The sequence below is a fragment of the Mustelus asterias genome, chromosome 15 (genome assembly GCF_964213995.1).
Source record: "Mustelus asterias chromosome 15, sMusAst1.hap1.1, whole genome shotgun sequence".
NCBI classification, from domain to species: Eukaryota; Metazoa; Chordata; class Chondrichthyes; order Carcharhiniformes; family Triakidae; genus Mustelus; species Mustelus asterias.
Window position 1 is genome coordinate 98,844,906 of NC_135815.1, and position 16,927 is coordinate 98,861,832.

The window sequence follows — 16,927 nt, forward strand, 5'->3', positions numbered from 1 at the left end:
CACTGTCCGAGACAAATTCCCATCCCGATGCTTTTATAAAGCACATCGCCAGCTCAAAAATCTCACCTAAATTTCAGAAGGCCAAGTGATTTTAAGGAAGGAAGCATTCTTTTAAATGGATTAGCATTTAAACGCGAATCAATTAAGAACGCCTGACATATCTATTTATGGGTAATTACAAAATATTTTGTGGCATTGATTCAAACTATTCCCCAGTGTGATTTCCTAAAGTATTCTATAGAACTATAGAAACCCTACAGTGCAGAAGGGGCCATTCAGCCCATCGAGTTTGCACCGACCACAATCCCACACACACATTTATCCTGCTAATCCCTCTGACACTAGGGTCAATTTAGCATGGCCAATAACCTAACCCGCACATCTGTGGAGCACATCTGTTCATGTCTGGCAGTAATCTGTTATAGCCCTTGCTGGCCCACGTCGGGAACTGATTTCTACACCAGTCAGCTGGCCATTGCTGCCCATAAACAGACCACTTCAAGTCAAGTTGCTAACTTAGTTCAAGTTAAACCTTGCAATGTTTTTGAGGATTGAAAGCAACATTGAGAGATTCATACCAGGTTAAACAGTTGTACACCATTGGGCCACTATAAGTAGTCATAAAATCCCTGCAGTGCAGAAGGAGGCCATTCGGCCCATCGAGTCTGCACTGACCACAATCCCACCCAGGCCCTATCCTCATAGTCATGGGTACAGGTATTACAGTAATTGCTAATTATACTTTATTAGATCAGTAGAGCCATTTTATTAGATCAAACGGGCCTGTCATTGGTTAAAAATATTTTAAAAGCATCAGTCCCATTTTCGTCTAAAAACATCACAGCAAAACTAAAGATGAAAAGTCCATGTGTACTCTTAAAACTGGACTCTTTGTGCATTTACAATCATAGAATCCCGACAGCGCTGGAGGAGGCCATTCGGCCCATCGAGTCTGCACCAACAACAATCCCACCCAGGCCCTATCCCCATAACCCCACGTATTTACCCGGCTAGTCCCACTGACATTAAGGGGCAATTTAGCACGGTCAATCCACTTAACCCGCACATCTTTGGAGTGGTTAGGGCTCAAATGGTGACTGGAGCGATTCAGCTAATGGTTCACATTAGAATAGCTCAGGTGATAACTACGGATAAAGAAATGCATCATCTGGCATTTGTAACAACTGTTACTAATCTAGACAAACACAGTTTGGTTTGTGGCATGCAGCATTGCAATAATCAGTCATTCCTGCCAGATTGGTGCACTGAGAGTGTTTGCCTCTGGTTGCTGGAGAGTTTTATTCAATGGACTACAATGGGAGAAAATCAGTTTTAACACAAGACAGAGCTTACTGACTGTGCAGATACTATTTTCACATAGCATATGGTGGTGCTTCATATTAAAATGTAAACAGAAGAAACTGGAGATACCTTTCAGAATGAGACTGCTGGACACCAGATAATCTGTGTGTTTGGTTAGAAAATCTGGTCTGATGGTGAGAAGGCACGGCGTTTGGTCCTGATACTTTTAAATAAAAAAAGAGCAATTTTCCAGTTGTCTCATACCATTACCCAGTCCCATGACTGCTGAAGTCAAAAACTCCTTTTCTGAAGAACGGCGTGAACTCACACAGAGTGTGCTTTGATAGCGTAAAGTCCTGGTTGTGTGGGTTTATTGGTGAAGTCGGACACTTTAGCATCAACGTGAGGAAGTTCCTGAGGTATCTCTACAGGAGAAACAGAACAAACAGGTTGAGTGTTCCATCTGTTCAAAAAGAAACTCAGCAAGTAGTTAGAGAGAAGCCATTCCCTCCTGGTAGGAGGGCCAGTAACCAGAGGACACACATTTAAGGCAACTGGCAAAGGGAGCAGAGGGTGCGATGATGAGATTTCTGCTTACACAGTGAGTGGTTGTGATCTGTAACGCACTATCCAAAAGGGGACTGGGTGTTGGGGTAAAGCACATTCAATGACCACCTTCAAAAGGCAGTTGGATATATACCATGAGCGGAAAACATTTACACGGCTCTGGTCAAAAGGCAGGGGAACTGGACTGATTAGAAAACTCTTTCAAAGAACATGCACAGACATGATGAGCCCAAAGACTGCCTTCTGTGTCTATTATTTTACAACTACATTGTGGATTGAGTTAATGGATCATTTCTAACTTAGGGACATAGGAACAAGGAGGTGGCCAGTTAGCTCCTGAAGTCTGTACCACTGATATTCAATTAGATCATGGTTAATAGGAAAATAGAAAATAGGAGGAGGAGGAGGCTAGTTGCCCTTTGAACCTGCTCCACCATTCAACTGGATCATGGCTGATCTACCTCAACAACATTTTCCTGCACATTTCCTTAAATATCTTTAATATCTAGAAATATGAACTGGTGCGGCAACAATAATTTCTGCCTCGATGTCAACAAAACGAAGGAGATTGTCATGGACTTCAGGAAGCGTAAAGGAGAACATGTTCCTGTCGACAATCACCAGGCAAGACTGTTCTCTTCCTGTTAGAACATAGAACATAGAACAGTACAGCACAGAACAGGCCCTTCGGCCCACGATGTTGTGCCGAGCTTTATCTGAAACCAAGATCAAGCTATCCCACTCCCTATCATCCTGGTGTGCTCCATGTGCCTATCCAATAACCGCTTAAATGTTTCTAAAGTGTCTGACTCCACTATCACTGCAGGCAGTCCATTCCACACCCCAACCACTCTCTGCGTAAAGAACCTACCTCTGATATCCGTCCTGTATCTCCCACCACGAACCCTATAGTTATGCCCCCTTGTAATAGCTCCATCCACCCGAGGAAATAGTCTTTGAACGTTCACTCTATCTATCCCCTTCATCATTTTATACACCTCTATTAAGTCTCCCCTCAGCCTCCTCCGCTCCAGAGAGAACAGCCCTAGCTCCCTCAACCTTTCCTCATATGACCTACCCTCCAAACCAGGCAGCATCCTGGTAAATCTCCTCTGCACTCTTGGGGAGCACTTCAGCGGTCACGGGCATTCGGCCTCTGATATTCGGGTAAGCGTTCTCCAAGGCGGCCTTCGCGACACACGACAGCGCAGAGTCGCTGAGCAGAAATTGATAGCCAAGTTCCGCACACACGCGGACGGCCTCAACCGGGATATTGGGTTCATGTCACACTATTTGTAACGCCCACAGTTGCGTGGACCTGCAGAGTTTCACTGGCTGTCTTGTCTGGAGACAATACACATCTTTTTAGCCTGTCTTGATGCTCTCTCCACTCCCATTGTTTTGTTTCTTAAAGACTTGATTAGTTGTAAGTATTCGCATTCCAACCATTATTCATGTAAATTGAGTCTGTGTCTTTATAAACTCTGTTTGTGAACAGAATTCCCACTCACCTGAAGAAGGGGCTTAGAGCTTCGAAAGCTTGTGTGGCTTTTGCTACCAAATAAACCTGTTGGACTTTAACCTGGTGTTGTTAAACTTCTTACCCTGTCTACATCAACAGGGACAAGCAGAAAGGGTCGAGAGCTTCAAATCTTTAGGTGTCAAGATCACCAACAACCTGTCCTGGTCCCTCCATTCCGACACAATGGTTAAGAAAGCCCACCAACACCTCTACTTTCTCAGAAGGCTAAGGAAATTTGGCACATCAGCTACGACTCTCACCAACGTTTACAGATGCACCTTAGAGAGCATTCTTTCTGGTTGTATCACTGCTTAGTATGGCTCCTGCTCTGCCCAAGACCGCAAGAAACTACAAAAGAACGTGAATGTACCCAATCCATCATGCAAACCAGCCTCCCATCCATTGACTCTGTCTACACTTCCCACTGCCTTGACAAAGCAGCCAGCATAATTAAGGACCCCACGCACCCCGGACAGTCTCTCTTCCACCTTCTTCCATCGGGAAAAAGATACAAAAGTTTGAGGTCACATACCAACCGATTCAAGAACAGCTTCTTCCTTGCTACTGTCAGATTTTTGAATGGACTTACCATGCATTAAGTTGATCTTTCTCTACACCCTAGCTATGACTGTAACACTACATTCTGCACTCTCTCATTTCCTTCTCTATGAACGTTATGTTTTGTCTGTATAACGCACAAGAAACAATACTTTCCACTGTATGCTAATACATGTGACAATAATAAATCAAATCAAATCTCTTGAATAAACTCAATGACCAAGTCAACACAGCCCTCTAGGGTAGTGAATTCCAAACATTCACCACACTCTTGAGTGAAGAAATTCCTTTTCATCTCAGTCCTAAATAGCCAACACTATTGAGACTGGGTCCCCTGATTCCAACCCCCGCCCCCAGCCAGGGGGAACATCTTTCCTGCATCTGGACGATTGAGCTCTGTAAGACTTTTGTATGCTTCAATGGATCACCTCTCATTCTTCTAAACTCTAGTGAATATAGGCTCAGTCTCCACAGTCTCTCTTCATAGGGCAAACCCAACATCCCAGGGATCAGTTTGGTGAACCATTGCTGCACTCCCTCTGTGGCAAGTATATCCTTTCTTGGGTCAGACAACTAAAACTGTACATGATACTCTAGATGTGGTCTCACCAAGTCTCTATATAATTGCAACAAAACTTCCTCACTCCTGTATTCAAATCCTCTTGCAAAAAAGGCCAACATACCATGTGCCTTCCTAATTGCTTGTTGAACCTGCATGTTAACTTTCAGTGACATATGAATAAGGACACAAAGGTCTCTTTGGACATCAACACTTCCCAATCTCTCACCATTTAAGAAATGCTTTGAATTTCAGTTTCTCCTATCAAAGTGGATAACTTTACATTTTTCCACATTGTATTCCATCTGCCAGTTTCGTGCCCATTAATATACCTAAACCATATCAAAACTCACATTTCCAGCCAGCTTTCTGTCATCAGCAAACTTGGAGTATTATTTTTGGTTCCCACATTCAAATCATTGATGGGCTCGGGAATAGTTGGCCTGTGACCTTTAACTATTGTCCTAAACCCATTAATACCGTTGGTTAACAAAAGTCTAACAATCTCATATATACGGCGGCACGGTAGCACAGTGGTTAGCACTGCTGCTTCACAGCTCCAGGGTCCCGGGTTCGATTCCCGGCTCGGGTCACTGTCTGTGTGGAGTTTGCACATTCTTCTCGTGTCTGCGTGGGTTTCCTCCGGGTGCTCCGGTTTCCTCCCACAGTCCAAAGATGGTTAGGTTGATTGGCCAGGTTAAAAATTGCCCCTTAGAGTCCTGGGATGCGTAGGTTAGAGGGATTAGCGGGTAAAATATGTGGGGTGGGATTGTGGTCGGTGCAGACTCGATGGGCCGAATGGCCTCCTTCTGCACTGTAGGGTTTCTATGATTTCTATGATTAACAATTGACTAATCATCAATTGCCCTAGGTGGGAGAGAGATCCAAACTTCTACCACCCTTTGCATGTAGGTGTTTCCTAATTTCACTCCTGAAAGGTCTGACTTTAATTTTTAGACTATGTTTAGAACTGCTCCAGGTACGGTATAGAATCATACAGTGCAGGAGGAGGCCATTTGGCCCATCGGATCTGCACCGACCACAATCCCACCCAGTTCCTATCCCCATAACCCCATGTATTTATCCTAACTAGTCCCCCTGACACTAAGAAGCAATTTAGCATGGCCAATCAACCTAACTCGCACATCTTTGGAGAGTGGGAGGAAATCGGAACACCCGGAGGAAACCCACACAGACACGGGGAGAACAGAGAGTGACCCAAGCCGGGAATCGAACCCGATTCCCTAGCGCTGTGACGCAGCAGTGTTAACATACAACGTGTAGAATCATAGCTGGAGCATAACCTCTGCCCCAGTGTATCCTAATCCTCAAAATTAGGAATGTTGGGCACAGCATCTCACAGATACCCACGTTTTGAGGTGCTAAATCTGTTTGAAATCTATCCCGTTTAGCATGGTGGTCTGGTAATGCCACACAACATTGTGAAGGGTATCCAGTGTAAAGGCAGGACTTTATCTTCACAATGACTGTGCGTTGGTCACTCCTATCAATGCTGTCATGGACAGATGCATTGGCAATTGGTGAGGACTAGGTAGAGTAGCTTGGTCCCTCTTGTTGGTTCCCTCACCACTTACCACAGACCCAGTTTAGCAGCTATACCTTTTAGGACTCAGCCAGCCTAGTCACTGATGGTGCATCAGAATCGTGTTCCATTCAGAGATGCTGGCAGATCGGAGTTCTACAGCATTTTGTTTTTACTTCAGGAAGACAAGCCAGGGTGGGATAAAAACCTCGCAACGCATGTTGACACTGGCCAAAATAATTTCCCTACTTTGTAATGAATAATTTTTGTTCATTTTCTCCTCTCTCGAGCTCTTCAATGCTGGACTAGAATGGGAGATGATTTAGGCTATTCCGTGACCTTCCTGTCAAAGTCATTCCACAATAGGACCAATAACAGGTAAACTTACAGGGAGCGAGATGACAGACTCTCAAGTTTTCCCCTCAAGTGTGCGTCCACTGTCAGTTCAAATGAGAATGAGGTTGACAGTACAAGAGGGGATCAAAGTGTGAGTTACTGACAGGAATGACACTCATGAACTCAATGGTGCAAAGTACATTTAGCACCTTCCCATGCATGATTATTCGGGGTTGAACAATTTAAAAATAAAGAAATCAAACAAGCCAATCTAACTCATTCTTGTGGTGTGACATCAGAATTGAGATTGTTTTGGATGATTTTTGCTTTCTTTGTAATCCCAAGAGCAGCACCAAAATGGAATACTGTATTATTTTATTCATAGAATCCCGATAGTATAGAAGGAGGCCATTCAGCCCATCGAGCCTGTGCCGACCACAATTCCACCCAGACCCTATTCCTGCAACCCCATGCATTTACCCTGCTACTCCCCCGACTCTAAGGGTCAATTTAACATGGCCAATGCACCAAACCTGCACATCTTTGGACTGTGGGAGGAAACTGGAGCACCCGGAGGAAACCCACGCAGACACGGGGAGAACATGCAGACTCCACACAGACAATGACCTGGGGCCAGAATTGAACCTGGGACCCTGGGGCTGTGAGGCAGCAGTGCTAACCACTGTGCCGCCTTTGTGGAAACAATGACACATAGGTCTTCTGGCTATGCTTTAAAACTTGCTGCTGGTTATTCATGATTATGGGTTTTTAAAATAAAAGCCACAATTAAAGTTCTTTGTCGCTTATCTGTTCCATCATCATCTCAGCTCACCTACTGCTGCAACCCTCAGGCATGCCTTTGTTACTTCTGGCCTTGACCATTCCAACCTTCTCCTGACTGATCTCCCATTTTACTACCCTCCATACACTTGAGCCCATCCAAAACCCTGTCACTGGCATCCTAGCCATCAGATGTTTGAATGGACCTACCTCATATTAAGTAGATCTTTCTCTACACCCTAGCTATGACTGTAATACCACATTCTGCACCCTCTCTTTTCCTTCTGTGGAACTCTTTGCCGCAGAAGGCTGTGGAGGCCAGGTCATCCGGTGTCTTTAAGACAGAGATAGATAGGTTCTTGATTAGTAAGGGGATCAGGGGTTATGAGGCAAAAGCAGGAGAATGGGGATGAGAAAAATATCAGCCATGATTGAATGGCGGAGTAAGCTCGATGGGCCGAGTGGCCTAATTCTGCTCCTATGTCTTATGGTCTTTTCTACGCACGGTATGCTTTGTCTGAATAGTGCACAAGAAACAATACTTTTCACTGCATATTAATACATGTGACAAGAATAAATCAAATAACTTGCACCAAATCGCGCTCACCCATCACCCCTGTGCTCTCTGACTGAGGCACAGATTACTAATACCACATTCGATGTTCACTTAAAGCACGTGCTACAATCTTTTGGTTTAGGAAGGAAATGTATTAATTGTTGAATATCGCAATTAAGGCAAAGTGAGACAGTTGTTTAGCTTTACGTTTGAATAAAAATGCAACAATACCTCTAAGTGGGATCGTCTCTCAGCGATCACTCTTTCATCCCGGTTTCCAAACAACTTCTTTGGAGGGAATTCCAGGCCACCAATCTGGCGAAAGCAAGCAAATTTATCAGTCTCATTTGCCAAACATGAAGAAAGCATTTCAAGCTCTTACTGAGTCGACAATTGCAGGAAGAGTGTGTGTCGGTAGGGTACAATATTATCACCTTTTCACTCAGGCACGCTTGTTTAAGTATCTTAAAGAAGACAAATAAGCTGCATACAGATCATAAAACATCTGATTTTATCTATTGTACCGAGAAGATAAATGACTGGGTGCTCCAGTATTTCCAATAGAGGAAAATAAAAGAACTAAATCTCAGGACATTTTCAAAGCAATGCCATGAGAAAAATCAAAATGAAGTACAATAGAATCCAAACCTTTTAATTAAATACAATTTCCTATTCAGCTTTTAGCGATGGAAGAGCAAGGGTTTAAGAGCACCATGTCTAGTTTTCTATTTCCTTACTGGCAGAAGAATTAAACAGCAATTTAAATTTGATGGGCCAGATAGCAAAACATCACAAAATATCTGTAGCAACTGTACATCCGAACATATTTAATAGGAGAAGTGGGCCATTCGGCCCCTCAAGCCTGCTCCGTCATTCAATATTATTTTTTATTCATTCGTGGGACACGGGTGTCACTGACTGGCCAGCATTTATTGCCCATCCCTCGTTGCCCGACGGCAGTTGTGAGTCAACCACATTGCTGTGGCTCTGGAGTCGCATGTAGGCCAGACCAGGCAAGGACAGCAGATTTCCTTCCTAAAGGACACTAGTAAACCAGTAAGTAGTCTCACAACACCAGGTTAAAGTCCAACAGGTTTATTTGGTAGCACGAGCTTTCGGAGCGCAGCTCCTTCATCAGGTGAGTGGAGAGTTGGGTTCACAAACACGGCATATATAGGCAAAGACACAATTGCCTTACCTCTTCACTCACCTGATGAAGAAGCAGCGCACCGAAAGCTCGTGATTCCAAATAAACCTATTGGACTTTAACCTGGTGTTGTGAGACTACTTACTGTGCCTGCCCCAGTCCAACGCCGGCAACTCCACGTCATGACTAGTGAACCAGATGGGCTTTTACGACAATCGACAATGGTTTCATGGTCACCAGTAGATTCTTAATTCCAGATATTTTTTATTTTTACTGAATTCAAATTCCACCATCTGCTATGGTAGGATTTGAACCCGGGTCCCCAGAGGTTCTGGATTAATAGTCTAGTGATAATACCTCTGGGCCATCGGCTCCCTAATAAATACGATCATGGCTGATCTGTTTGTGTTTCAAATTCCACATTCCCATCTTCTCCCGGTAGTCTGTGATTCTCTGCCTTGACAATATTTTGTGACACTGATTCCACTGCCTTCTGAGGCAGAGTGTTCCAAAGTCGCACAACCCCAAATTCTCCTCATCTCTGTCCTAAAAGGGTGACTCCTAATTTTAAAACAGTGTCCCCTGGTTCTGGACTCATCCACAAAAGGAAACATCTTTTCCACATTCACTCTTAGACCTTTTAGGATCTTACACACTTCAACCAAGTCATCCTCTTACTCCTCTAAACTCCAGTGGAAACAAGCCCAGTCTGTCTAACCTTTCCTCGTCAGACAATGTGCTCAATCCAAGCATCAATCTAATGAGCCTCCGCTGAACCATCCCCAATACATTTACATCCTTCCTTAAATAACTGTCAGCTTCAAAATATCCAAAGGGGTAGAATGATTCAAGATATCTTACAACACCATCCAGATCATCCTAAGGCCATCTGATTATATTAATGAACTACTGCAAAGCTAAGTGCCAATGTTAAGTCTATCAGCCTTGAATCTATACAGACCAATAATCCTCATCTAAGGTAGTACCCAGTGGCAGGACATTACAAACGTCACACTCTCCGAAGAGCCCGATAAACATAAAAAAAAATTCAGATGTCCATTTAATAGCAGAAAAGTATGAAAGATTTCACATGTTAAGATTTTGCTGTAACAAATGACTAAAAGCACTGTTGACTAAACACCATTGTCTTTTAGTGGCTGACTTTTATTTTAAATGACAGAATGGAATATTCTCCTTTTCAATTTATCATGCTGTCCACTGAATTGCAGTGCTTATAAGCAAACAGTCCACAGTCACTCGGGCTTTCGATGGATTCGTATTTCCCCATTGCACTTCGAGTGGCCACTTCCAGACACTTTTTTTAGATTCAGAGAATTTCCAAAACCCACTATCAGCAATAAAGCCCGTCCTGATGATTCTCTCCTCTGACCACACCAGGACGAGTCTATGGAAATCCTCAGATAGCGGCAGGAACAGTTCGTCCGACTAGAGACTATATCCCTCCCACATCTGGTTATGGTAATTTGCAAAGCAAAGCAGTCCTTTCTCTTTGTTGGGCCAAAGAAAACTGCTGTCTGTGATACGCACTGATTTGTAGGAAAACCTGCAACTGAACCTCAAACATGGCTTCCTCTGCACTCTTCTCCATGTCAATGTGAAATACTGGCATCCAGGTAGAAATGCTGATTTAGTTATTTTTGATACAACTCTCATCCCAGAAGTAAATGGACAATTTACAGCACAACTCAATACTTTCAATGTCTTTGAAACTGTTGGGATTCAGGGTCTACCCATTGTGAAGTCAGACTAACCTTACAACAATTGCCCATGTAACACAATCTGGGCCGCCCTTTGATCAGCCCAGGTTTGTTGTCAAGCAGGTTTCAGAGTAAGTCACAAGATCCATAAGGGCGGCACAGTGGTTAGCACTGCTGTGCAGTGCCAGGGATCTGGGCTCGATTCCCAATTTGGGTCACTGTTTGTGTGGAGTTTGCACGTTCTCCCCGTGTCTGCGTGGATTTCCTCCAGGTGCTCCGGTTTCCTCCCACAGTCCAAAGATGTGCAGGTTAGGTGGCTTGGCCATGCTAAATTGCTCCTTGTCAAGTGGACTAGCTAGGGTAAATGCATGGGGTTGTGGGGATAGGGCCTGGGTGGGATTGTGGTCTGTGCAGACTCGATAGGCCGAATGGCCGCCTTCTGCACTGTAAGGATTCTATGACCCCTTCCATCTTCTTTAACAACGCAGTTCCAAAGCATAATTTTATAAACCTCATAATTGCAATGCAAACAACTAATGTCACCTTTCTATCAGGATTAAAGTCCATTTTGGCTCCCGCGTATGAGAACACGAGTTCATCACAAGAATGCAATGTTGATTAAGGCTTAATTTAATTTTATGTTTCTTGTGACAGCTGGGCGAGTCTTTGATTTCAAACTGTCTTAACCAAAAATATGAGGTTTAATAAATAGGAGATGGCACTAAAAACAAGTAGAGGTGTTTCTCTTATTTTGTAGATCCTGAAGGGATCTGGGACAATTAGGAGCGCTGTTAGCTCATCATTTGATTTGATTTATTATTGTCACACCTATTAGTATACAGTGAAAAGTATTGTTTCTTGTGCGCTATACAAACAAAGCATACCATTCATAAAGAAGGAAACGAGAATGCGGAACTTAGTGTTACAGTCATAGCTAGAGAAAGATTAACTTAGTGCGAGGCAGGTCCATTCAAAGTCTGACGGCAGCAGGGAAGAACCTGTTCTTGAGTCGGTTGGTATGTGACCTCAGACTTTTGTATCTTTTTCCCGACGGAAGAAGGTGGGAGAGAGAATGTCCGGGGTGCGTGGGGTCCTTAATTATGCTGGCTGCTTTTCTGAGGCAGCTGGAAGTATAGACAGAGTCAATGGATAAGAGGCTAGTTTGTGTCATGGTTTGTAAGAATGGAATAAAGAGGAATTCGGGAAGGGATGAATTGCATAGGTCCCATCTATGGAAATAACTGGGGTATTCTCAAAACTTTGTATATGTTTGGCCACACTCTGGACAAATCATAGGGAAGGAAAAAAATGACAAAATATTTTGATTTGATTTATTGTCACATGTATTAGTATACAGTGAAAAGGATTGTTTCTTGCAAGCTGTACAGACAAATATAGCTAAGGATTCTGAGAAATAGTTAAGTGTTTTGCCCACATTTGCTGTATGCACGTACGAGTTATTCTTGGTGTATTTTTTCAAATTCTACACGTTGTGAGCTTGCTGGGTCACTACTTTTAGGGGCTGAATATCTATTTTATCCTTGTAAAGGAAGTCCACAGACTGAGAGAAAACTAATGATAATAGTGTGAAATCAATGCAGAGAATGCTCAAATGACAAAGGCTAGAGATACAAGTAAAACCATTGAGAAAGAAATACACTACATTGTTTTTCCAATGCTGTACATGATACACTGTGCCACTTTGATCATTATTGTTCACACTGTTGGTAAAAGTCAGATACTTATCAAAGGAATGAAAGTGGGGGGAGAAAGACAATCAGCTGAGTCATGCTAATTCCACTCAGTCACCACAATAGAATATGATGTGTTTGTCCCTTGGTTCCTAAAGAATGATACATTGCAGTTGACAAGTTGTCTCCAGCTGTTGTACACACCTCACATCACAAGGTCACAGTAACTCCATACAAGATTGACTAAATAGATCGTACAATTGCTGGCATTGTACAAAGGATGACTGTGGATTCTCCCGTCGCCTTGATAGACGTGCGTTCAGCAAAAAAGGTTTAGCCCAGGTTGACATCGACTCAGGAGTGACATTTGGGCCGAGTCTCGATTTGCATAACCAATTGCAAATACTGCACCTGAAGTTAGTGTTGGAGGGATGGATGGAGGCATTTGCTTTGCAATATACTCGCTTGTCCTGAAGGCATTTGACTCTGCTCTTTTCAAAATGTTGAAATCGGTGATGACAAGAGACTTCTCCATTTAGGTGCGTCTAAGGTCGTTTATCCCCATGTACTGGGAATCCAACTTGCAAGCTCAGAGGTTGGCTCTCAGATTATCTTTATATCCAAGTCCGGGGTGTCTGGTGGTGTGGCTTTCCATGCTGTGCTGGCTGCAGCGGCTGCCTTTGATATGTGGAATCCTCCACACGAACCAGTGAAGCTGAGCTCTCGATGTCAGGTATGTAAGAACCAAGACAGGAGGAGACCACCTGGTCCATGAAGCCTGACCTACGCAATGATGCACAAGCCATCATAACTAAACACTTCTTCCCTACACACCCTGCACCTAGTAAAATGTTTCGCATTCCCTACACTGTACAATCACTGCTTAGATACTTGATAAAGTTAAACAGGCTGCATACATTATAGGTCAATCACATCATTTCTCAACGCATCTCATTTTCTGATTAGCATGTTGATTGAAGAGCGATCTTTCATCGCGATGGAGTATAGTTACAATGATGTCTTCACTGACAGACTTAACTTGCTGCTCATATTTGCAAATTACTGCTCTTGCTTTATGATAACGATAATTGAATAGACTAGAATGCTGGAATTAATTTTTCTGAACTATTGGAACAATTTCTGTGGTATTACCATGAATCATGTGGAGACTACAACATGTTGATGATGCAATCCTTTTCTGTTCAGGCCATTGGTTCCAGTAGTCACTGTGGAAATCCAGGTAATGATAGATGTTTGCAAATTGATATCAGTTAGAAGACGGTAAGCACTGTCTTCATTTTAGGTTGGAGCTCATTAGAATCCAGGGTCCAATGTTCAATTTACATCCTCAAAAAGGTTTTTTTGGAACTGTGGTAAAACACAACATCGGTGACATGACACCTGCCGCAGGATTTCATTCTGCGCAGTGTAACAGGAAAGATGGAGGTCAGGCCTAGTTAGTCGCAATAAGCACATCAAGCTGTCAGCAGCAGGAAAACCTCCCACGATTAAGTCAGAGACAGGAAGGGGGATTGCAGCAGGATGTCTATTAGGCTTCATTATTTACCAAGTATCTCTGAGCCCACCAGAATTTGCTGGAGGCTCAGGGATCAAGTGCAAGTGACACAACTTTCCCAAGCCTCCCAAAGGCCATCCAGCGAACATTGCTGGGTTTGCCTCTGGCCTTTGTTGAGGGGAGGGGGGTCTCTTTCAAAGCCATTTAGTGCCTGATTGAGGGACTCCGTATTGGGAAGGGGTTTGGCGGGGGGGGGGGGGGGGGGGGGGGAAGAAAGAGGGGGAAAGAGTGGCTGCTGAAAGCCACCAACTTCCCATTGTGTCTGCCCCCTTCCCCCACCTTCCTCCTACAACTGCTCTCAATGGCCCCCAAACAATTCCCGCTCACCTGAGTTCAAACATCCAATGACAATCCCTGGTGAAGGCCCTAGAGCGTGGTTAATAGCAACCATCACTCTTGGTGGAGGTGCTGGCCTCTGGTGAGCAGCTCTGGGGGCTGGGGGAGGTGAAGGGATGTGTGAGCGTGTTGGGATTTCCATCCCAAAACCTGGTGGGCGCTTAATCAGGTCATGACCCCTCCCCCCTTCGAAGCGAACTGGATTTCCCATCAGTTCTCCAGATTGTCCCCTCTGGATTAAATGCATTGGTTAATCAAATTTAGATAGTGGCAACAGAGAGCATCAACACTGTTCCGCTGCTTCACCTCTGTGAAAGTGAGTGGGCTGTACCTTCTACTTCCTAATAATGTGCTTCTTATTATCTTAACTGTGCATTGCTTCCCAAGTGCAGAGAAGTGACTGGCTCGCTGCTGAGCTTCATTGCTTGTCGGAATGGACAGTGCTTTCCTCAAAATTTGCAAGCATGACTCCAACCATACATTGAGCCTGTCTGCTGCTGCATTTGACGTTGTAAGCACAGCCTGTGCAGAGTGGGCCTGGAGCACTCCACACCCAATACTCTGAGGACCTGGCACCCTAATGCACAACTGGTGCCATCAATGTATGATCTGCCCCATGGATTATATTGATTAATAGAGCGCCTTGGTAACAGCTCACAAATCTAAGGTAGCTAGGTCAAAACATAACGTAGGGCCTGACAGCTCTGATCCCTGTTTTATTTACATATAGTTAAATCAAGCAGTGTAAAGGATGATAAATTTCCCACAGGCTATGAGCATTGAACATTCTCTGTGCTCATGTTAGAGATAAGGCTCCTGCACCAGCTGAGCGAGTTTATCTAAATCATGAAAATGCCAGGTTCAATCTCGGACTGTGTACTGGCTGATTTCCGCTGGGGCAGCTGAAGAGGAGCTACAACGCTCCTCAGTTTCTGCGGGCAGAGACGAAGTGAAATCAGCCAAAGTTTTTACTCCTAATTGGCATCCAGCGTGAGCGAGTGAGGGGGGGGAGAGCGTGAGAGAGACAGTGCAAGAGAGAGAAAAAGAATAAATGGGACGAAAGAATCAGGATCAGCCAGACAACTAACGGCACAGTTGAACAGCTTGTTATTAAGGTTCACACAAGAATAGCAGCCACTTGACAAAATATCACAGGTTGCTTACTGACTGTCTGGGTTTTGAAATCTAATCTGTGTAATGTCACATATGGCTTTCCATAGTCATGCGACTATGCCATGAGGCGTTCTCTCTCTCTGGAGGCAGTCATCTAAAGGCAGATCAACAAAGACCTCTCAGCGCCGAAGGTAAATGAAGCAGTTCTACAAGAAAATGCTCACATCAAAGTGGAGCTGGAAGATTTGAAGTGCCAGATTTGAGCTGAGCATATACCTTTGAACATGCACAATAAACTGAAATCTTCAATGAACCAAGCTGTGCGAGATCTGAACGAGACGACACAAAGCTACCAGGAGGAAATAATGACCCTCAATTCCACAGTTAGCAACTCAAAAGCGGGAATTGTAAAAAAAACTCAACTCGACGTACTGCCAGGGAAAACAGTAGGCAGAAGAGGCATGCAAAGAAGTTGCAACCTTGAAAGACTTCATACTACCATCAATCCCAGAGCTCCATGTGCCCCCAACAACCACAATGGAGCAACAATAGTCACCAAGGCAACAAGAGCGAGGGGAACTCTCCGGACAAGGAACACCACCCAGACCAACAGCCAACATCAAACTGCACTTGTTCCATAAAAGGAAATGCGCAATTTAGAGACTATAATAGGTGGAATTTTCCCATCCTGCCCACCATGGGAATTGTAGCAGGCAGGACACAGACCATGTAAAGATCTGTTGACCTCAGGTGGGATTTTCCGACCTTGGGGTGAGTGCGACCGGAAAATTCCATCCTGTGTGTGCGATGCATGTGACTCGTAAAACATGCATGAAAATAATGGATCTATAGTGGGTAACTTGGGTAACTCACAGTCACACAGGATCATTTAATCAAATGTGTCTTCTGTTCGCTGGGGGGGGGGCGGGGGTGGGGAGGGGTTTTTTGTATATTTTGTTTGATATGAAAAGGAAGATGTTTGGGTTTTGAAATGTAATCAGTCTGATGTCGCATCTGTCTTTCCATAGTTAAGTGACTATGCCATGAAAATGTCTCCTTAGAGGCAGGCATCTGAAGACAGTTCAATAAAGAGCTCTCACTGAGAAGACACTGATCAAACTACAGGGGTATTCTTCAGCAAGGAGGAAGAAATAATGGAGTGAAAAAAAAAATGTAGCCCCAATTTAAAATAATGGAAAATGAGCAGAATAGTTTACTGAATGTTTTATTAAAAGCAAAAATTACTTGTGTAGGCAAACGCGGCAAGCATTCTGCATTGCACCTCGCTGTGAAAACTCTTAACACTCTTGTCAATTTATGGCCAGTAAGGGTGAAAAGAATTGTTACCACTGTGAAATAGAAAAAGTAACAGCTGATTGAATTAAAGGAACCTTTGAATGTAAAATCATGTCACGTTCCAGAGATGTTTGTCGGGCGGCTGACATACTACTAAGTTAATTGCTATCGTGGCTCACTGAACACGAGCCTTCAACACAATTACATTCCTGTTGCTCAGGGAGATTGGACACTGGCCATTTTTGACCTTTGATGTGGCAGGCTCCAGCTACATTCTTTAGCTTCATATGGTTAACTTCCGCAATACAACGTGTCAGTTTCAACCAC

The 16,927-nt window shown here is 43.9% G+C and overlaps 1 protein-coding gene across 3 annotated transcripts in view; it reads right to left on the minus strand.

Annotated features, from left to right (window-relative positions):
* Positions 1–386: 386 nt before the first annotated feature.
* kif16ba (kinesin family member 16Ba) overlaps positions 387–16,927 on the minus strand; it is a 154,643-nt gene continuing 138,102 nt past the window's right edge. For 2 of the 3 annotated variants that reach the window (XM_078230379.1, XM_078230378.1), the window contains 2 exons: positions 7,955–8,038; positions 387–1,727 (listed from right to left, as the gene is read on the minus strand). In XM_078230379.1, coding sequence (XP_078086505.1) covers positions 1,569–1,727; positions 7,955–8,038 — 243 coding nt within the window. In that variant the 3' untranslated portion in view covers positions 387–1,568. The remainder of the gene's footprint in view (positions 1,728–7,954; positions 8,039–16,927) is intronic. The other variant, XM_078230381.1, reaches the window with a different exon arrangement.